The 16458-nt window shown below is 33.6% G+C and overlaps 1 protein-coding gene across 1 annotated transcript; it reads right to left on the bottom strand.

The window, feature by feature from the left end:
- Positions 1-481: 481 nt before the first annotated feature.
- LOC120347458 (BOS complex subunit NOMO1-like) lies at positions 482-15027 on the bottom strand. Its single transcript, XM_039417454.2, has 26 exons — positions 14702-15027; positions 14062-14151; positions 13773-13818; positions 13178-13278; positions 12903-13085; positions 12420-12575; positions 11737-11906; positions 11361-11494; positions 10852-10985; positions 10452-10656; positions 9993-10069; positions 9029-9219; positions 8605-8773; positions 7618-7879; positions 7498-7541; positions 6558-6672; positions 5883-6042; positions 5222-5348; positions 4939-5058; positions 4759-4821; positions 4453-4517; positions 3790-3923; positions 3275-3471; positions 2408-2629; positions 2117-2209; positions 482-1402 (listed from the first exon to the last, which is right to left on the bottom strand). Exons 1-26 carry the CDS (start codon positions 14831-14833, stop codon positions 1280-1282), a joined length of 3513 nt encoding a protein of 1170 aa, XP_039273388.2. The 5' UTR covers positions 14834-15027; the 3' UTR covers positions 482-1279.
- Between the last annotated feature and the right edge of the window lie 1431 nt (positions 15028-16458).

Here is a 16458-nt window from a genome sequence, read left to right as displayed (position 1 = left end):
GCACATGCTACTGTAATAGAAATATAGGTGAACAAAAATATTTTTCATATTTCTTGCCACTCTGCTCTATAAGTACAGATAGTGTAAATCGAGATAATTTTACATTAGAATTACGGAAATCACTTTACTAATCAAAACAATGTTGAGTATTGGAGTTGTCAGATAATTTGGCGACGTGATTGAATTTTGCCGTGACAAATGTACTGTTTATATCCAAATATTAACTACATTGGCGCTTCCTTTAGGACGTTTAGGTCATCGGGGACTCGAAAGATTCCATCAGCCAACGATGACCTACATCTCTGGTTAATTCACCACAGAGCCGACGCACATATATTTTAACACAGAAGTGTAAAATTGAAAATTGTAGTGGAGTTACTGAATTTCACTGAAGAAGCAAGAGAAAGTTTTACCGTCGCCATTTTATAATCTCTCCAGAGGGACTTAGTTCGCGGATTCATCAACAAAACTCAAGACAGTATATGTGTGCATAGAAATTTATTTTCACTACACATCATACCAGTATACGACACAAAATACAAAAATTGAAACATTCAACAATATAAATTAGAAAGCCATTAAGCTTTAAGGTACCTTAAAACCAAAAAAAGGACAATTATTTTCAATCCGTTTTTTTGTTAAATAGAAAACAAAGGGCAATTAATTCCAAGATACTTCAATGGGCAGACAAGGATATCGGCACAAATTGAATACCTAACAGTATTATGTACGATATAGTCAAAAACAGCAATCTAAATTTAAGCTGAAGAGTAGTAGTTTCTTGCACTGCACCCACACTGCACTTAAATAAAATGAATTACATACATGAACGCACTGGAGAAAAAATGCAAAATAATCATTTCCAATATTCAACTCCAAATTCTATAAACAGGAGAAAATACAGCAGATAAATAATTGGACAGAGGATGAAAGACAATGTGTCAAAGTCAACGTCATATCGAAAAAAGCTGAAAAATTAGTGAATTTGCTTATTATCATTGCTCATGTCAAAATATATGTTTGACCATTATTGACATCTGGAGTTAGATTAACTGTTATTTTGCAACTAAGTCCATATTAAATGTCATGGTGTTTTCTGCATAAAATACTATGTGAAGATAAAAATTTATGAACAAAATTATTTACTCTAACTATTTTAGATATCGGCAGATGTTTTCAACAGTTCAATTTTGCAAGATCTATACTGTGGAAGCTCCAAATTCATTTGAATCACTCGAAAACGCAATCAATAAATTTTCATATTTCCATGTTGGATTTATTACTTGTCTTTTCTCGCTTTACGACCGGTTTGTTTCGTTTGTGTAGATTCGCTTCCATCCCTTCGACCATTGAAATAAGTAGAATAAACACGATCTGACAATTGTTGAAGCCAGGGTAGAACCTAATTTATGAACAAATAATGATTTCACAGCAAATTTAATTAATGCTATTTTCAAAATTCCTTGGGACTATAATATACATTAGTATTAAGTTATATGCTTAGGATTGAATACAATCTAATAGAAAGATACTATTTTTTTGCCGAGGGGGAGGACCCTATAATTTAGGGAGTGGTAGAAATTTGGTGCTCCCGTAGTATTCGTACCAAGATGGCGCACAACCAGAACATAGTATTGTTCCAGGTAAGGGTTAGCAGGTTCTGCGCCATCTTGTTACTAATACTACGGGAGCGCCAGATATCAGAACATAGTATTGTTCCAGGTTAGGGTTAGCAGGTTGTGCGCCATTTTGGTACATATACTACTGGAGCGCCAGAGATTTTACTATTGGTGATAAAACTATTTGTAACTTAGAAAAATGTTTTGTATGTATATGACTGATCATTATTTGTGCCTGTATATATGCCACTTCCTCGATATTCAAATACAATTATTTGAGATAGGAGTCAATGTGCAGTATCGCACCTCAAAATTAGTCTGTGTTCACTGTTCAGACATTGTTGACCCATATAGGGAAATTACAGTGTATCGGGGTCACAGAATGAGATATTACAAAATATATGCCCAAAAGCAAACGACTACACAGTACAATTGGTTTTTGTTCAAAAAATACCAATGATTACTATGACAAACTCAAATTATAACAAACTACATACCTTTGTATGATTATAAGCTAGTAATATGAAGATTAGAGTGAGTGGGAGTGTGATGTATGATGCTTGAGGTGTATCTGGTTCAACTGCTTTCATCTTTGAAAAAAATATTACAAATGTAAATATCGAACAAATGGAAACGGAACAGTCATTTTAGCTTCAAATAATCTAATTTTTAAATATAGACACCTGTGAAGTATATAATCACTGCCAAAGGCACACACAACCATTAAAAATATTTCAACAAACAAATAATGAATAAGATATATAAATACAATCTCACAAACTACTTACTTCGGGGTGAAACTGGAAAGTAATGTGCTTATAAGTTCCAGTGGCGAAAAAGCCAGCAGCTGGTTCTGTGTACGTATATCTGGATTTGTCTAAATTCGTTTCAAGTCTGATATGATATTCTTTATCATCTTGAAGAAGAGATGGAAGGTGAAAAAAGGGTGAAGACGACAAACTTGCACTGTGAACTGGAGTTGAGAGATCTGATGACTGGTAGAGGACAACCTGTTATTCATAAAAAAAATGAAAAGTCTCTTTATACAATGCTCACCTTTTGCCACAAACAAGGCCCTAAACAAGCAGCCACTGATATCTAACAATAGTTGAGGGGCTATCACTATTTGGATGGGGTGGAAATTTCTCAGTTTTGCATCATTTACCCAATTTGTTCAAGAGATGTGTAATCTGTGATTCCAACACACTTAAGTCTAATACTTTAACCGCCAGCCCATATGAAAATTCCTCATTTAGGACAGTGGGGTGCAACCTTTATTACAGGAGGGCCAGATGCAAATAACTAGGTGAAGCCGCGGGCCGTACCTTTATTCAAAATAGGCTTTCTAGTAGTTGCAGCCACAAACATTTATGACATGCGCTGTTCGCTCAATACAAGCTAGCTGTTATGGCATTTCAAACGTCATATGCGTAGATAATGAATTAGACTCAGGTTTACAACATTGGTACTTCAACGCAAGCCGAACAATTTTTTCTTTCCGCATGTTGCAAACCCCTGATTTAGAACTGTCGATAATCAAGATTTCAGAAACAAAGCTATTCCACATCATATTCAACAACATGAACTACGTTTGCATTTGATTTAAACTAAATTCTTCAGAAATTTTTAAGTATAATTTGACCACACATGCATACCTTTAAATATCTTAGAAACTCGTTATTTGTAACCACATTTCCACTGAGTTCAAATTGAGAAGAAGTACGAAACGCTATGAATCGAACATCCTTTACATCTCCATCTTTTATATTGATCGAGACTTGTGACGGCGACATTCGATCAAACAACTCAGATTTTTTCACTTTAACTTCATACTTTGTTCCTGGTAAAAGACCTGTAAAATATGATAGATTTAAAATTAATAAAAAATAGGATGACGATTAGTCGCTCCAAAAGTGTGTGTACCAATATGGAGGTAACTCATTTTGTTCGCCTACTTTACATTAAGTTGTGTGAAGGGACTGCAACCTATTTACTTGGCTAACACAGTACCTAATCTCGAAATAGAACTAAAATAAGTAAAATCAGAATAAAATTATGGCCTAACCCTAACCTGGTACCAGAGTACTGGCGATTAGACTGAAAATCAGACAGGACCTGAATTTGGATAATAAACCTGGTATCACAAATTGGCTATGAAATATAAAAATACCCTTGATGCGAAAGTGTCCTTGTTCATCAGAATTTGCTTCTTCCGCATGATCAACATTCTCACTGATAGAAAACGCTTGAACTGTGACGTCACTTTCAGGTTGTCCATTCAGTGATGTAACCATTCCAAAACAACTGGAGGATAATAAAAAGAACTCATGTTTCACTCATAATATGTGAAAAATATAATATTTTATATAAAAAACTTTGCCCGTGATATAAGAGCATAACAAAATAAGTTAATATAATCAGGGGAGCAGCAGAGCGGAGAGGGTTTCAAAATCAGAATCCCCTGTGCATGCAACCTTCGGAATAGCCACAGCGATTATGCCACCTTTAAAAGAGTCTCCTAACTCGGCGAAGAATGATATTCTCTAGCGAAGAATGATTTTACAAACATTTGAAATGTGTTGCTATTGCTATATTAACTTAATTGTGTTCAACGTAACTCACGGTTGCGTCAACTCACCACCAAAGAAAATCATTAGGTCAACTACTCTAGAAATACCAAAACAATCTGCGGAGACTGCCCAATTATATTCCGTTTTAATTCCTGTTTAGCAGAATTGCAGTCTTACGATTTCTCTAAATTCAAGCTGTTCTTGTGTCACCGACTGCCACTGAGGAATTATCCCACCATTTCCTACCATGACATAATTCTTACCTGAAGGCTACTCTTTTTCCCTTTACTTCAATCGTAAGTTGGTCACCTTGCTTGAGATCAATAACCTGATATTGGTAATTACAAAATAAAAATTCAAATCAGTATATAGTACTAGAGTTACTTTGAGCCTATTTGAGATTCACATAAAGAGAAGACTAATCACGATAAATAAATAACGATTCATAAAACTATTTTCCTACTTCGAGTCTATAATACAAATAGTCATATAAAATTGGTAAAATAAAAAAATAGCCAACAATGGTGAAAATCTTTATGATGATGAATCAACATGTAAGGAAGACAAACCTGTGATGATGGTTGAAATTCATATTCTTTCATGACTGCTTTGAAGTAATATTGACCAGGCTCCTAAAATATTAAAATCATTTATAAATAGGATTTCTTGATGCTAATATTTTCAAACATAAGAACTGGATTGAAAAATGGAAAAATACAGAATTTTAATTGGAAAAATTTGACACTTACAAGTTTCTTTAATGATAAATTTCCTTCCTCGTCAGTTAAATTGTTACTTCGGTAAGATCCCCCACTTATTGTTATCAAAACTCCGGACAGTGGTTGTTGTTCTCCATCTTTCATTTTAACCTGATAATAAATTGAAAGTTTGCTATTTTTGTTTCAAAAATTCAAAAAATAATGTTTGTAATTTATTCTTTATCAGTACTCCGATGACGATATACTCATGACCTTAGAAGAATTTCAAAATAAGTGTTTTTGAATCTTAATGTTCTATAAGAATGGAATAAACCTTGAAGTCAATTTTGGATAATTTTTTAGCTTCAAAATTCTCCTGTTTGTTCGTATCTTGTATAAATACATATTCTTCCTTCACTGCAGATATTGAATATTTAACCCTTGGATTCAGTGGGCCAACCCTGTGAATAAAACACGGACATAAAAATCAGTTACTTTGTAATGTGGCTCAGACAACTCAAAAGTTTTATGACTTAAGGTTAGATGGACTATACTATAAAATGTGAATCATACCATACGAACACCTCAAACAATAACATGGGTTGAGAATTTAAATGTACATACTCAGCCTCATATAGGTTAAGACATGAGGAACATAAATTTATAACTAATTTTAGTCGTTGACAAGAAAAATATCATGTATTATGCTATAATGCGTATAAGAATTCATCTGCCTTATAGAGTACTCCTTATCATGCGCAACCAATGAGGTAAAGAAGTGATAGGCTAGGATTTAGGCCTCTTGTCCGGTTACCAGTCCATGTCGGGTATGGGTTTAGTTATCCAGATATTTGTTTCTGAAGCACGGACTTACTTGATGAAGGAGGAAGCCGTGCAAATTGCAATTAGCAACTTAATTCTCTGACATACATTAAATATTTATGGCGACATTGATGATCGATTAATTTGTTTAGACAGCAGAATATCTACAATACCGATATTTTCCATTTTTGTCTGTTTTAATTAGACTGGTTTTCTGTGTTTCATCTTGAGCAGTGACAGTGATATCCACATCTTCTATACTAGGTGTTATGGTGCCTTCAATGAACAATCCCTTGAAAGCCTTGAAAACCGCCATATCCTTGTCGCAATCCTCTAAGAATAAAGTTTCATAAGATTTGAAAAAAAAAAGATCACTTTCGAGGGCCGCAATTCAGATAGGTCCTGCAAATAGCACTGTTCTTGACATTTTCATTCATTGTTCAATGTACAATTAACAAATTTTTATTGTGATGTTCAGATCATGATATAGAGCTGACATTGGCCAAACTACGGCCCGTGGGCCAAATCCATCCCGTTGGGTAATTCAATCTGGCCCGTAACCAAACTGAAAACCAAATTTTGATGTTTTAGCTGAAAATAGCCAAGGAACTTGTTGAGATTGTGATTAACATCAGTTTTGGCAGTAGGCTTATTGTTTTCACTTTTGCTCTTTTAACACTGTAAATATTCTTCATGAAATGTAACTTTTTACGTCACACTTGCACAAGAATTTGCCTAAATTCCCTCAAGTCCACTATAAATTGACATTTACCGGTAGTCCCAAGTACAAAAACGCTTTTTTTAATTTTTGCAAAGATTTCTAGACAAAAGTAACTTTCTTGACAAACCTGCTTTAACAACGACATTCACTGATTTGGGGTCAAAGAGCAATGTTTCAGAAGTTGGAGTGATAACTAGTTGCTCATTATCCTTTGCTAGATATTGTGATGAGTAAATGTAAGACTGAAAAATATGAACATTACTATAACTTAATAAAGTGATACATTTTAATAGTAATCTGATGTTAAAAAAAGACAAAAATGGAAACTATAGTTATTGTAGAGATTATTTTGCTGTCATGGAATGTCAACAAAATAAACATATAGCTGTATATTCCAACGCAAATCTTGCTTATTCGCAGGGCAATTTGTGAGTTTCATTTTGTTCAAAAAGTATCAGCTTATCCAAGTAATTTAAATGTAAAGCAATGCTTGCCAGTTGCAACATGTGTCATCTTAATTCCCTATTTTTTTGAACTGGAAAGCATGTAGAAACGTTGAATTTTCTACACTGCAAACATGATTTGTTATAAAAAAAAAACACTGCTTGAAATGTACAATTTCAGAAAAGTTTACGTTTCATGACTTGTTTTAATAATTTTGAAAGTATCTTGATTGGATCCAACATTTTTGTTATTACATGCTTGTACTAGCAACAGTTTGTTTTATTTAATTCAGAAAAAAAACTTTTTTGGAGAATGTTTCATATTATTTCTGCAATTCGCATCAGTTCAGTGTGACAGACACTGTCATATGTCACATGTTTCTTACACTACCTATGTTAGGAATAAAGTTATTCCAAACTGCTTCAGTATTGTTTTGGTTCTGTTAATTTAATTTGAACAATATCCAAAATGTTTTTTCGGTGCTATTCTAGAATAGTTTAGTATTCGGATACAGACATCCCTTATTCAGGCCATTAACATTCAGTTCACAGGTATGTATAATGTTATCAACTTTACATAAATCTTGTCATGACTATCACCACTTGCAATTGTAAAAATCAAACCTCAGAATTCTTCTCTTTCATCACTGAAGGCTTCAAAATAGTATCTGAAAAACAAGCTTAGATTACTAATTTTCAGCTGAATTTACTAAAAAAACATCAGACACCATGAAGTCAACATACCTTGCGACTCCGCATTTGATTTTATTACGAATTTTAAAAGTTTGTCTGCGTGAGTTGATTCCACTCGCAACTTCATTTCATGATTGACTGCCTGCATGACAACAGGCTGTGGATGGCCAGTTTCGTAGATAACGCTTTGTTGCTCAAACTTATGACACGATCTTGCTTCCAACTTATATTTTCCAGGTTTGGCAAGACATAATTGATTTCTGCCTTTCTTGAGTGCAAATGTATCAACTAGAATTCCATCATGATGAATAGCCTGAAGTACCATACGAAAAATGATCAAATAGTTACAATTAACAATGCAAAATAATAATGATAAGATTGACATATTTATCCAGGGGGAGAAGAAAGCTGATAAGACGGCTTAATCATTGTAACGAACCACGGCCTCTCGTCCGGTTACCAGTCAGTGTGGGATATTGGTTTAGTTAGTTATTTGTTTCCAGATGCATGGAATTGGATGGTGGAGGAAGCTGTACCAGACCGGCAGTTACGTGAACCATACTAGGGTGGTGAGGAGTCAATCCTCTTGCATATATTTAACCCTACGTGTGAACTTATAGCACACAGTCTTACAACAAAATCAATTAAAAAATAAATTGTACGCACAAAAATGTTAAAAAAAGATAAGAAAACAAGATAACAGGGCTGATAAGATCATTGCACAAGACTTTTCGCCCAATTAAATATCTTTGCATAAGAGCATTTCAGAATATCAAAGAAAATATTTGAATATGACAGTCTTTAAATCACTGATTCTCAAGCGGAAGGCGCCCCCCACAAGGGGGTGTAGACATTTTTTTGAGGGGTTCCATCCACATGTTTTCTACGTGCTTTTGAATAAAACATACTGTTGTCTAACTATCCGTTATTTGTAGCTTATTGTTAGCTAGCAATTTTTGAGTCGGGCGCGAGACTTGAAAATTTCTAAAAAGGGGACACTGCTCTAAATAGTTTGAGAACCACCACTCTAAATCTCACCATGTCAAGATCGTGGGATATTGAACAAGTCAATCTGAAACCAAATTGTTTGAATTCGGCGACATTTTCTTCTTTCTTATCACCAGATACAAATATTGTTGTTTGATTCGTTTCCCAACACCAATCCTCATGGATAGCTTTCAATGAATACTGGTTGGGTAAGACATCCCTAAAATAGGAAAAATACATTTTCCTCTGGATCCAATTGAATAACAAACAGTGTTAGCAACTAGGCTATCCCCACTAATTTGCACAGTTCAGCATTTCAGCATTGTTTAACTGGTCATTCGGGGAATACCACACAAGTTATGTTATTTTTTATTGGATGTAAAAAAAAAACTTGACTAAGACTTATAAATCATAAAAATTTTTAAATTAGATTTAATAGAGATTAGCGAATAATGAGTTCGGATAATGTAGATACTTGAAAACAAGGTTAGCAGTATTTTCTTTTGTCTTGCTTGATACTCTCTGAGATGATTTTTGTGTATCTCCATCCATGACCATTTCAACACTGACACCATGGCAACTTCCAATGCAATGAAGCATGACTTTGAGATTAGCAACTAGTTGATTGAATTTGATGTTTTTGATTGGTTTGTTTTTAACAGTGACCTGGAGAAATAAATTGTATAATGTAATGAATTTGTAAAATTATGAATTACACTATTTACACATTTCAATCTACTCTTTTCTTACAATTTTCGGTGCTCCAGAAGTGTATGTACCAATATGGAGGTAACTAATTTTGTTCGCCCACTTTACATCAAGTTGCGCAAAGGGACTGAAACCTATGGGCGAGAGGGTATATTCACTTGACTAACACAGACAGTCCCCGAACACGTAATAGAATTAAAATAAAGAAAATCAGAATAAAATTATGGTCTAACCCTAACCTGGCACTACGGAAGTACCTGAATTTCCAACCCAAAACTTACAAGTAATTTAATTAAAAACAAGATTCCCAATAAAAAACAATTCAATGCATTTTCAACTCTAGAAATAAGAGACTCTTCCAGTTCAATAGAGCCTTGTGATTTATTTAATTTCTACTGTATGGCTTTACAACAAAGTGCGGACACAAAAAATAGGTAAAAATAAAGCTTTTCTGTATCACACAATTTTTCAAAGCTTGAAATGCTTTTCAGACCCTCAAGAGTCAAGAATCTTAAAAACCCACATTTTCCGGCCTCAGGCCAGACCTGATACGTGTTTAATTCTGTTAGGGTCTTACTTGGAAATTAGAAATTTCAGAACCTCGCTCCGTTTGAAAATTCTGGGCTGTGCCTTTGCTGATATTAAATTTATACAAAGACTAAAAAAGTAAAATTTTTGCTAGAACATAATGAATACATTTGTCGAAGTCATGACTCGATATTAGGTATTACCTTGTGCACATCGGGTGAAAGAACAATTCCCCAGGTTGCAATTCCTTGCGGTACAACAGGGACAACGTTGTATTCACCTGAAGTAATAACATGGGAATATCAATTATTGAAATAACAACATATCATTAGGTCTTATGTTAAAAATATTTATATCAAACCAAAATTTAATTCTTTTTCCCTCCAAACTAATTTCAGTTATTACTTTTGAAAATTATACTTAAGAGTGTTGAGGATGAAAAAATAACCATTTTTGATTAGTAATGTTCATTAATTGCTATTATTTCAATATCACTCAATATTACAGCTACAGGTCTGAGGCCAATTTTTTTATCAAAAAGGTAGACATATCAAAGCTGCAAATTTTTTTTACATATCTCAGATTTCCAATTCAAACCAGACTAAACCAGTTAGATCAACAATTCAGTTTATGATTAAAATAAATCTTGCCAGATATCTTACCAGGAGAGACTCTAAAACAAAATGAAGCATCTTTATTCAACTTTTCCACTATTTTGTTTTCCCCATTCTTGTTTGATATACTGACAGATAACTGCTCAATTTTAAATGGTTTTGTCGGTTTTACGTTTATTTCCACATTTCCACAAAGTGAGAACTTATTCGCTACAATATCCGGAAGACGTGGCGTATCAGATCCCACTCGAACCTAAACAAGTAAAATTTTGTTCTTTTCATCATCCATGTAGAAGTTTGGATACTCCCGTAGTGTGTGTACCAGGTTAGGGTTAGGCCATAATTTTATTCAGATTTTCCTTATTTTAGTTCTATTAAGAGTTCGGGGACTGTCTCTCCATCAGACTTGAATACAAAAATGATAAACTATAAGTTTTTTTGCACTCACTGATGACTCTGGAAAGAATATGTCTTCTTTTTCCAAAGTAATTTTATAAATTCCACTATTCATATGTTGTAACCTATACAATCCTTTCTCATTTGTAACTGCTTGTTGCTTGCCATTCACTAACACTTGAGCATCTGAAAAAAAAAGTCATCAAAAAGAATAAAAAGCATTTCAGTAGTATTTTATAATTTGGTCACTAGAATATCAGAGATGACACAAATTGGTGGTTTTATAACCTTAACATATCATAAATAAAACACAAAAAGTCATTTACATAATCTACTAGTACTGTTGATACATTGTCTGTGACAATTTGACAATCGTCAGTCAAAGAAATTCAATTGGACATAGGCAAAATAATTTAATTAAACAGACTTAATTTTGAACTATGGGATGCACACAAATATAAAGCAGAGAACTCAAGATATCTATATTGCAGTTTAGCAATTTAATACGAAAAAAAAACAGATTCATTTTGATAATATGTATCTCACAAAACATCTACTTACTGGCAACAGGATTTCCACCAACTGTATCACGAACTAGACCAGTGACAGAAAAACCAGTGACCTGAAAAGTTTTATCAAGAAACACACTTCCAATAGAGACTGTAAATTTCATCTCTTCAGGTTCGACGTCAAATCTAAAATAGTTGTAAAATTGATCAGAAACGTCATTTTTAAGAAAATTAATTTTGAATATTTTTTATATCGAAATCTAATTTCCATCAAATTTAGTTGCAAGATGGAGAATTTTAAAAATGAAAATATCATGATGACCAACATATTTTAACTGAAGTTATTTCCGTCAAGTCCAGGAAAACAAATATATAAATAACACAGCTTTTTGAGTACAAGATAATTGTTTATAATAATCCTTACTTACTCAATATGCTCTGCCTTGTGGAATGGAACTACGACATAATCTTGTGGTGGAAGATTAGGAAATACAAATGATCCCTTGTTATCAGAAGTAGCACTGCATAGAAAAACTAATTTCCGGGCTTTTATGATATTATCAGATCCAACTGGAGGTGACGAACTACAACCCTTCACCTGGAGCAAAAAATGAATCAATTCTAAAACTCATCAAAATCAATTAAATTAGGGAGAAAGTCTAAAACTTAATTTATTATTCCTTTCAGAAGCAGGTACAACAGGTTAACAGCAAGAGGGCAAATTCAGTAATCGTTCGAAAATGCTAACTTTGATAAAAAGTTAATAGACGAGAAAAAATATTCTAAAAAAGATAAGGAATTAGCAATGGATGACTAATTTCCATTCATATGAAAAACATATGCAGACATTGCATGTGCACATGCACTTTTGTTAAATTACTGATCAAGAAGATTGCATACCACTGATACCAGCATCACTAGAAAAAGGGACACAGATGCAGCTGAACATCGCAATATTCAAAATGACAATATTTGTGCAGGGATGATAAAGATTGTGACAAAATATAAAATAAAATTGAACCCCGAAAAAATCTTAGATTAGATAGCTTTGCCAAATGATGGGACAAAGTTTCAGTTTTTGCCCTGGGACGTAATCCTCCACATAACAAACCTTTTCTGAAAGTTGCTTGTTTGAGAATAACAACATGTGAACATCTTTCACAGGAAGTTGAGCTGCAGATACTTTTCCATGAACGTCATAACCAGATACCACAATGGATGAGGCACACTGGACATTTGCTTGTGCTACAGTGACTTGAATTTCATTCTGAAGAAATATTACTTGACATCATACTTCTAACTTTTTTAATATTTTAGTTCTACATTAACTTTTTTTGGTACTTCTGTAGTATGTGTACCAGGTTATGGTTTGGCCATAATTTTATTCAGATTATCCTTATTTTGGTTCTATTACGAGTTCGGGACAGTCTGTGTTAGCCAAGTGAATATACCCCCTGCCCATAGATTTCAGTCCCTTCACACAACTTGATGTAAAATATGCAAACACCTCCATATTGGTACACATATTTCTGGAGCGCCCTTTATATTCAGAAACAAACTAAACTAAATAATAATAACAAGGCAATTTCCTAACCTGTTTAAATGTGAAACTTTGATGAGAAGCTTGGATTTTATAAATTCCTGGAAATACTGATGAAAACTGAAATGCTCCTCCTGTGGATGATGTTGTTGTAGCAATGACCTTATTTTCTTTTTGGGTCAGCAAGGTTAGATTGACATCCTGAGGGCCATTATTTGACACTCCCGGACTAGTTACCTAATCAGAAAGTCACCAATCACAAGAATTAATTTAAGGGAAGATTTTGTTTATTATTTCAATAATTAAATTTGAACACTAATTGTATATACCTGACCAGTCACAGTGAATCCTAAAAATTCAAAATTTATGTCTTTTCCTTGTGAACATGGATCATTTACCCCATCAACATGTAAATCAATAGACATTGGATCTATTTGAAAAAAAAATGATAAATAAATAAATGAATAATACAATTATAAAAATTGAAAAGGGCATAAAAAATGTCCTTGTTGAATAAAAACAACACAGAAAAAATGTCTTAGGAAGATTTTTCCACAAAATAAACACCTGTAGTTAACATTTGCAACACTGCTATCAAAAAACTTTCATCACATAAAATATATTCAATATGTTATCGTTGAGGGAACAAAAATACAATTTCAGTTGCGAAATAATATGTATTGTTTCAGTTGCGCATGCTCAGTTGGAAATGCTATGCAATCCGAATTTGTGTACAGTGCCTAAATTTTTGTAATGAAATCAAAATACAGTAAAACCTCTTTGTAGCAGAAACAGAATGCATTCCATATATTATGTGGTAGACTACAAAACAGAACATTGGTCACAGAAAAATATTGAACTTTGTCCTTCACATTTGATATTATGGAATAGAACAAAACATAAAATATGAAAATGAATGCATACCAAAACTCCATCCATTTGGAGGATGAACCTTCAAGACGAAGTCCCCCTAAAAAATAAAATTTTAAAAATGAATGATGACAGTTTTATACACATCCTTGTAATATTTAAAAACTAATTTATTTAAATTAACATTGTTGAAACGAATAGATAATAATCACATTTTAGCATCTTGATTTCCAGAATGAAAAAAATTCCCTTTAATATTTCAGTCTGATTGGTAAAGTTTTACAGCATTAGTAATAAGCTTGTGCAGTGGAAATTATTGTAACAAAAACTAAATTCCACAAACCTTTTCTACAAAGGGCACCATGTAATAACCATTATTCGGAGCACATTCAGTCTGATATTTCTGTATTCCTTCTCGTGTCAGAAGCCTTATCTAAAGGATAAAATATTGAAAATTTTTGTTATTGATTTCAAATATCTGGATATTTTAGGTCAATAAATCACATCATTTACAACAAAAGAGTCAAAGAATTGATTTCAGAGACATTTGCTTAATTATTAAAAAGGTATATGAATTTATTTTCAGGATATCTTAGTAGACTATAGCAGCATGCCGGCAGTCTACTAAAACTGAAAAATGTTTAATTATAATGTATATACCGGTATACCGGTACAAACCGACAGGTAGGAAAGTGCAGCACGAAGAATGAAAAAATCGAATGTACTGATGTAAGGCGCAAATCATAAGAATATTTTGATTTTCCCGCAAAAAAAATCATACACAAAACACAAACAATGACAGAATGAACACACAGAAGATTGGGAAAATCGGAGAAACTGGCAAAACCTTTATAAAGGTTTAATACATGTAAATATACATGCGCCAGTTTACCCATATTGTCAATGAAGCTAATTCTATACAGCTATATGTGAATATAAACTCAAAAACCACAAGATTTATTCAAATCACTGAATCCACTAACCTCGACTTTAGAGAAATCTATTTGCACTTTGGATTTGACGAAACCACCACAACCCAGTATCTCGTCAGTTATAGCTTCTTCAAAAAAGAATATTGTCATAAATGCAATCACGATGGAAAAGAAATTTGCCATCTCCAGACTTTAACAAATGTTATCCCGTCTATAAGCCACCGTTATGCGTCGGAAAATACCGAAAAGCCGACTCAAACAAAAGTGGATGAGTGACTCATGGATTCGGATATGGGACAATCATGCGCAACATGTCAATCAATATCAAGTTTTCGTTGAAGCCAAAACGTCTGCAAAATCGGGAAAAATCATTGAGGTTATATTAGGCCGCGAGCCGAGGCCATTTATCTTTCAGTTTCGTAGCGCACATAAGGTAACTACCTGAAAATGATTTTAAAATGTTCCTTAGAAATTTAGTAACAAATATTGCCTTGTTCCCACGTACAAAAGTTGCACGTTTTACGAAAAAGACGCTTTTACTACAATAAATATGTGTTACCATCTGTCCTATTTTCTCTGCTTTTCCGGTATCATGGGCCAATGAACGCAGACTTCTGCATGACGTGACAATCAAATAAGTCAGCTGTAGGTGAATCCCCAGTGGTCGGATGAATATCAGGTGTACTACGACTGCTCGCTTTTGCGTTGAATAGCCTTTCCATAGTTTTTTTTTTTCAGTTATTATTACCGGTAGTTCAGTTATTCTAAGGAGGTATTGAAAAGTATAAGAAAGATATTAAACACTTGTATATCCTTATCATAAATAGCAATTTTAGTTGAGCACTAGCTCATAAGACTTTGTTAAATAGGTACGGTGCGGTAACTCCAAGAAAGGCTAGACCTAGAATAATATGTCACAAACAACGATATTTTCTGGCTTGCATGAAATGTTTATGATTAATTTAATGAATCTTCTTGACTATTCAGCAGACTTATACTACTATATAGGCCACAGCATATTTGGAAATAGAAATTAATGGCTGTTTCTGTAACAGTGTAATGCACGGTTGTGTGAAAGAGGAGAAAATAATCAATTTTACTACAGTACTAATGTCGGTTGGTCTAAATCTAAATTCATAGAGTCGACAAGAACCTGGGAAGCAATTATACGGTAAGTTATGCCGGAGGGGAAAGGAAAGTAGCATTGGAAACGATTGAGAAGTGAGAAATCAAGTTGTAGACAGACAGTTGATGTTTTAAAATATAGTCTAGGCCTATAGCCCATACTCATACTGTCATAGGGCACTTCAGACTGTGATATATCAAAATTTAGTGTAGGTATAGTCTATACTGGTATGCAAACACTGCTGGACTGTAGTACATGCAATGAGCATATATACGCTCATTGAGTACACCAGATAAAATGCATTATGTATTCAAGGTATTAGTTAGTATCTAGTGGTATTTTTACACTCATGCTGTTCCAAATATGATTTTCTTCTTCATTTTAGATACTGTACTACAAAAGAAGACGGCAATGTTCCACCAATCCGACCTAACGCAGGCTCTAATCCCTGCTGCTATCAGTGCTATAAAATGGATTAAATAAGAAGTCTTGAAGCGTAAAGGTATATGAGAATCATAATAGTTGCAAACAGCTTAGATGGGCTATTCATATTGAAATACTTTAGCACTTTTCTGCAATTGGAACTGCCCATCAAACTCATGTTGGAGACTTCATTGAGGTTTTCAATTATTTTTTCTCAACTATGAAGATCTTTTGAGGTTAACGAGGCATTAATAAATAA

The sequence above is a fragment of the Styela clava genome, chromosome 11, assembly GCF_964204865.1.
Source record: "Styela clava chromosome 11, kaStyClav1.hap1.2, whole genome shotgun sequence".
Classification (NCBI taxonomy): domain Eukaryota; kingdom Metazoa; phylum Chordata; class Ascidiacea; order Stolidobranchia; family Styelidae; genus Styela; species Styela clava.
This window is presented reverse-complemented; position numbering and strand designations above follow the sequence as displayed.

Bases quoted from the DNA above. Each gene is read 5' to 3' on its own strand.
- LOC120347458 (XM_039417454.2), bottom strand. From the start codon at position 14,833: ATGGCAAATTTCTTTTCCATCGTGATTGCATTTATGACAATATTCTTT. The intron at 12,576-12,902 runs GTTAGGAAATTG...ATATTTCTTCAG, and splicing joins AAAGTTTCACATTTAAACAG to AATGAAATTCAAGTCACTGT. The intron at 3,472-3,789 runs GTATTTTTATAT...CATATTTTACAG, and splicing joins AGGACACTTTCGCATCAAGG to GTCTTTTACCAGGAACAAAG.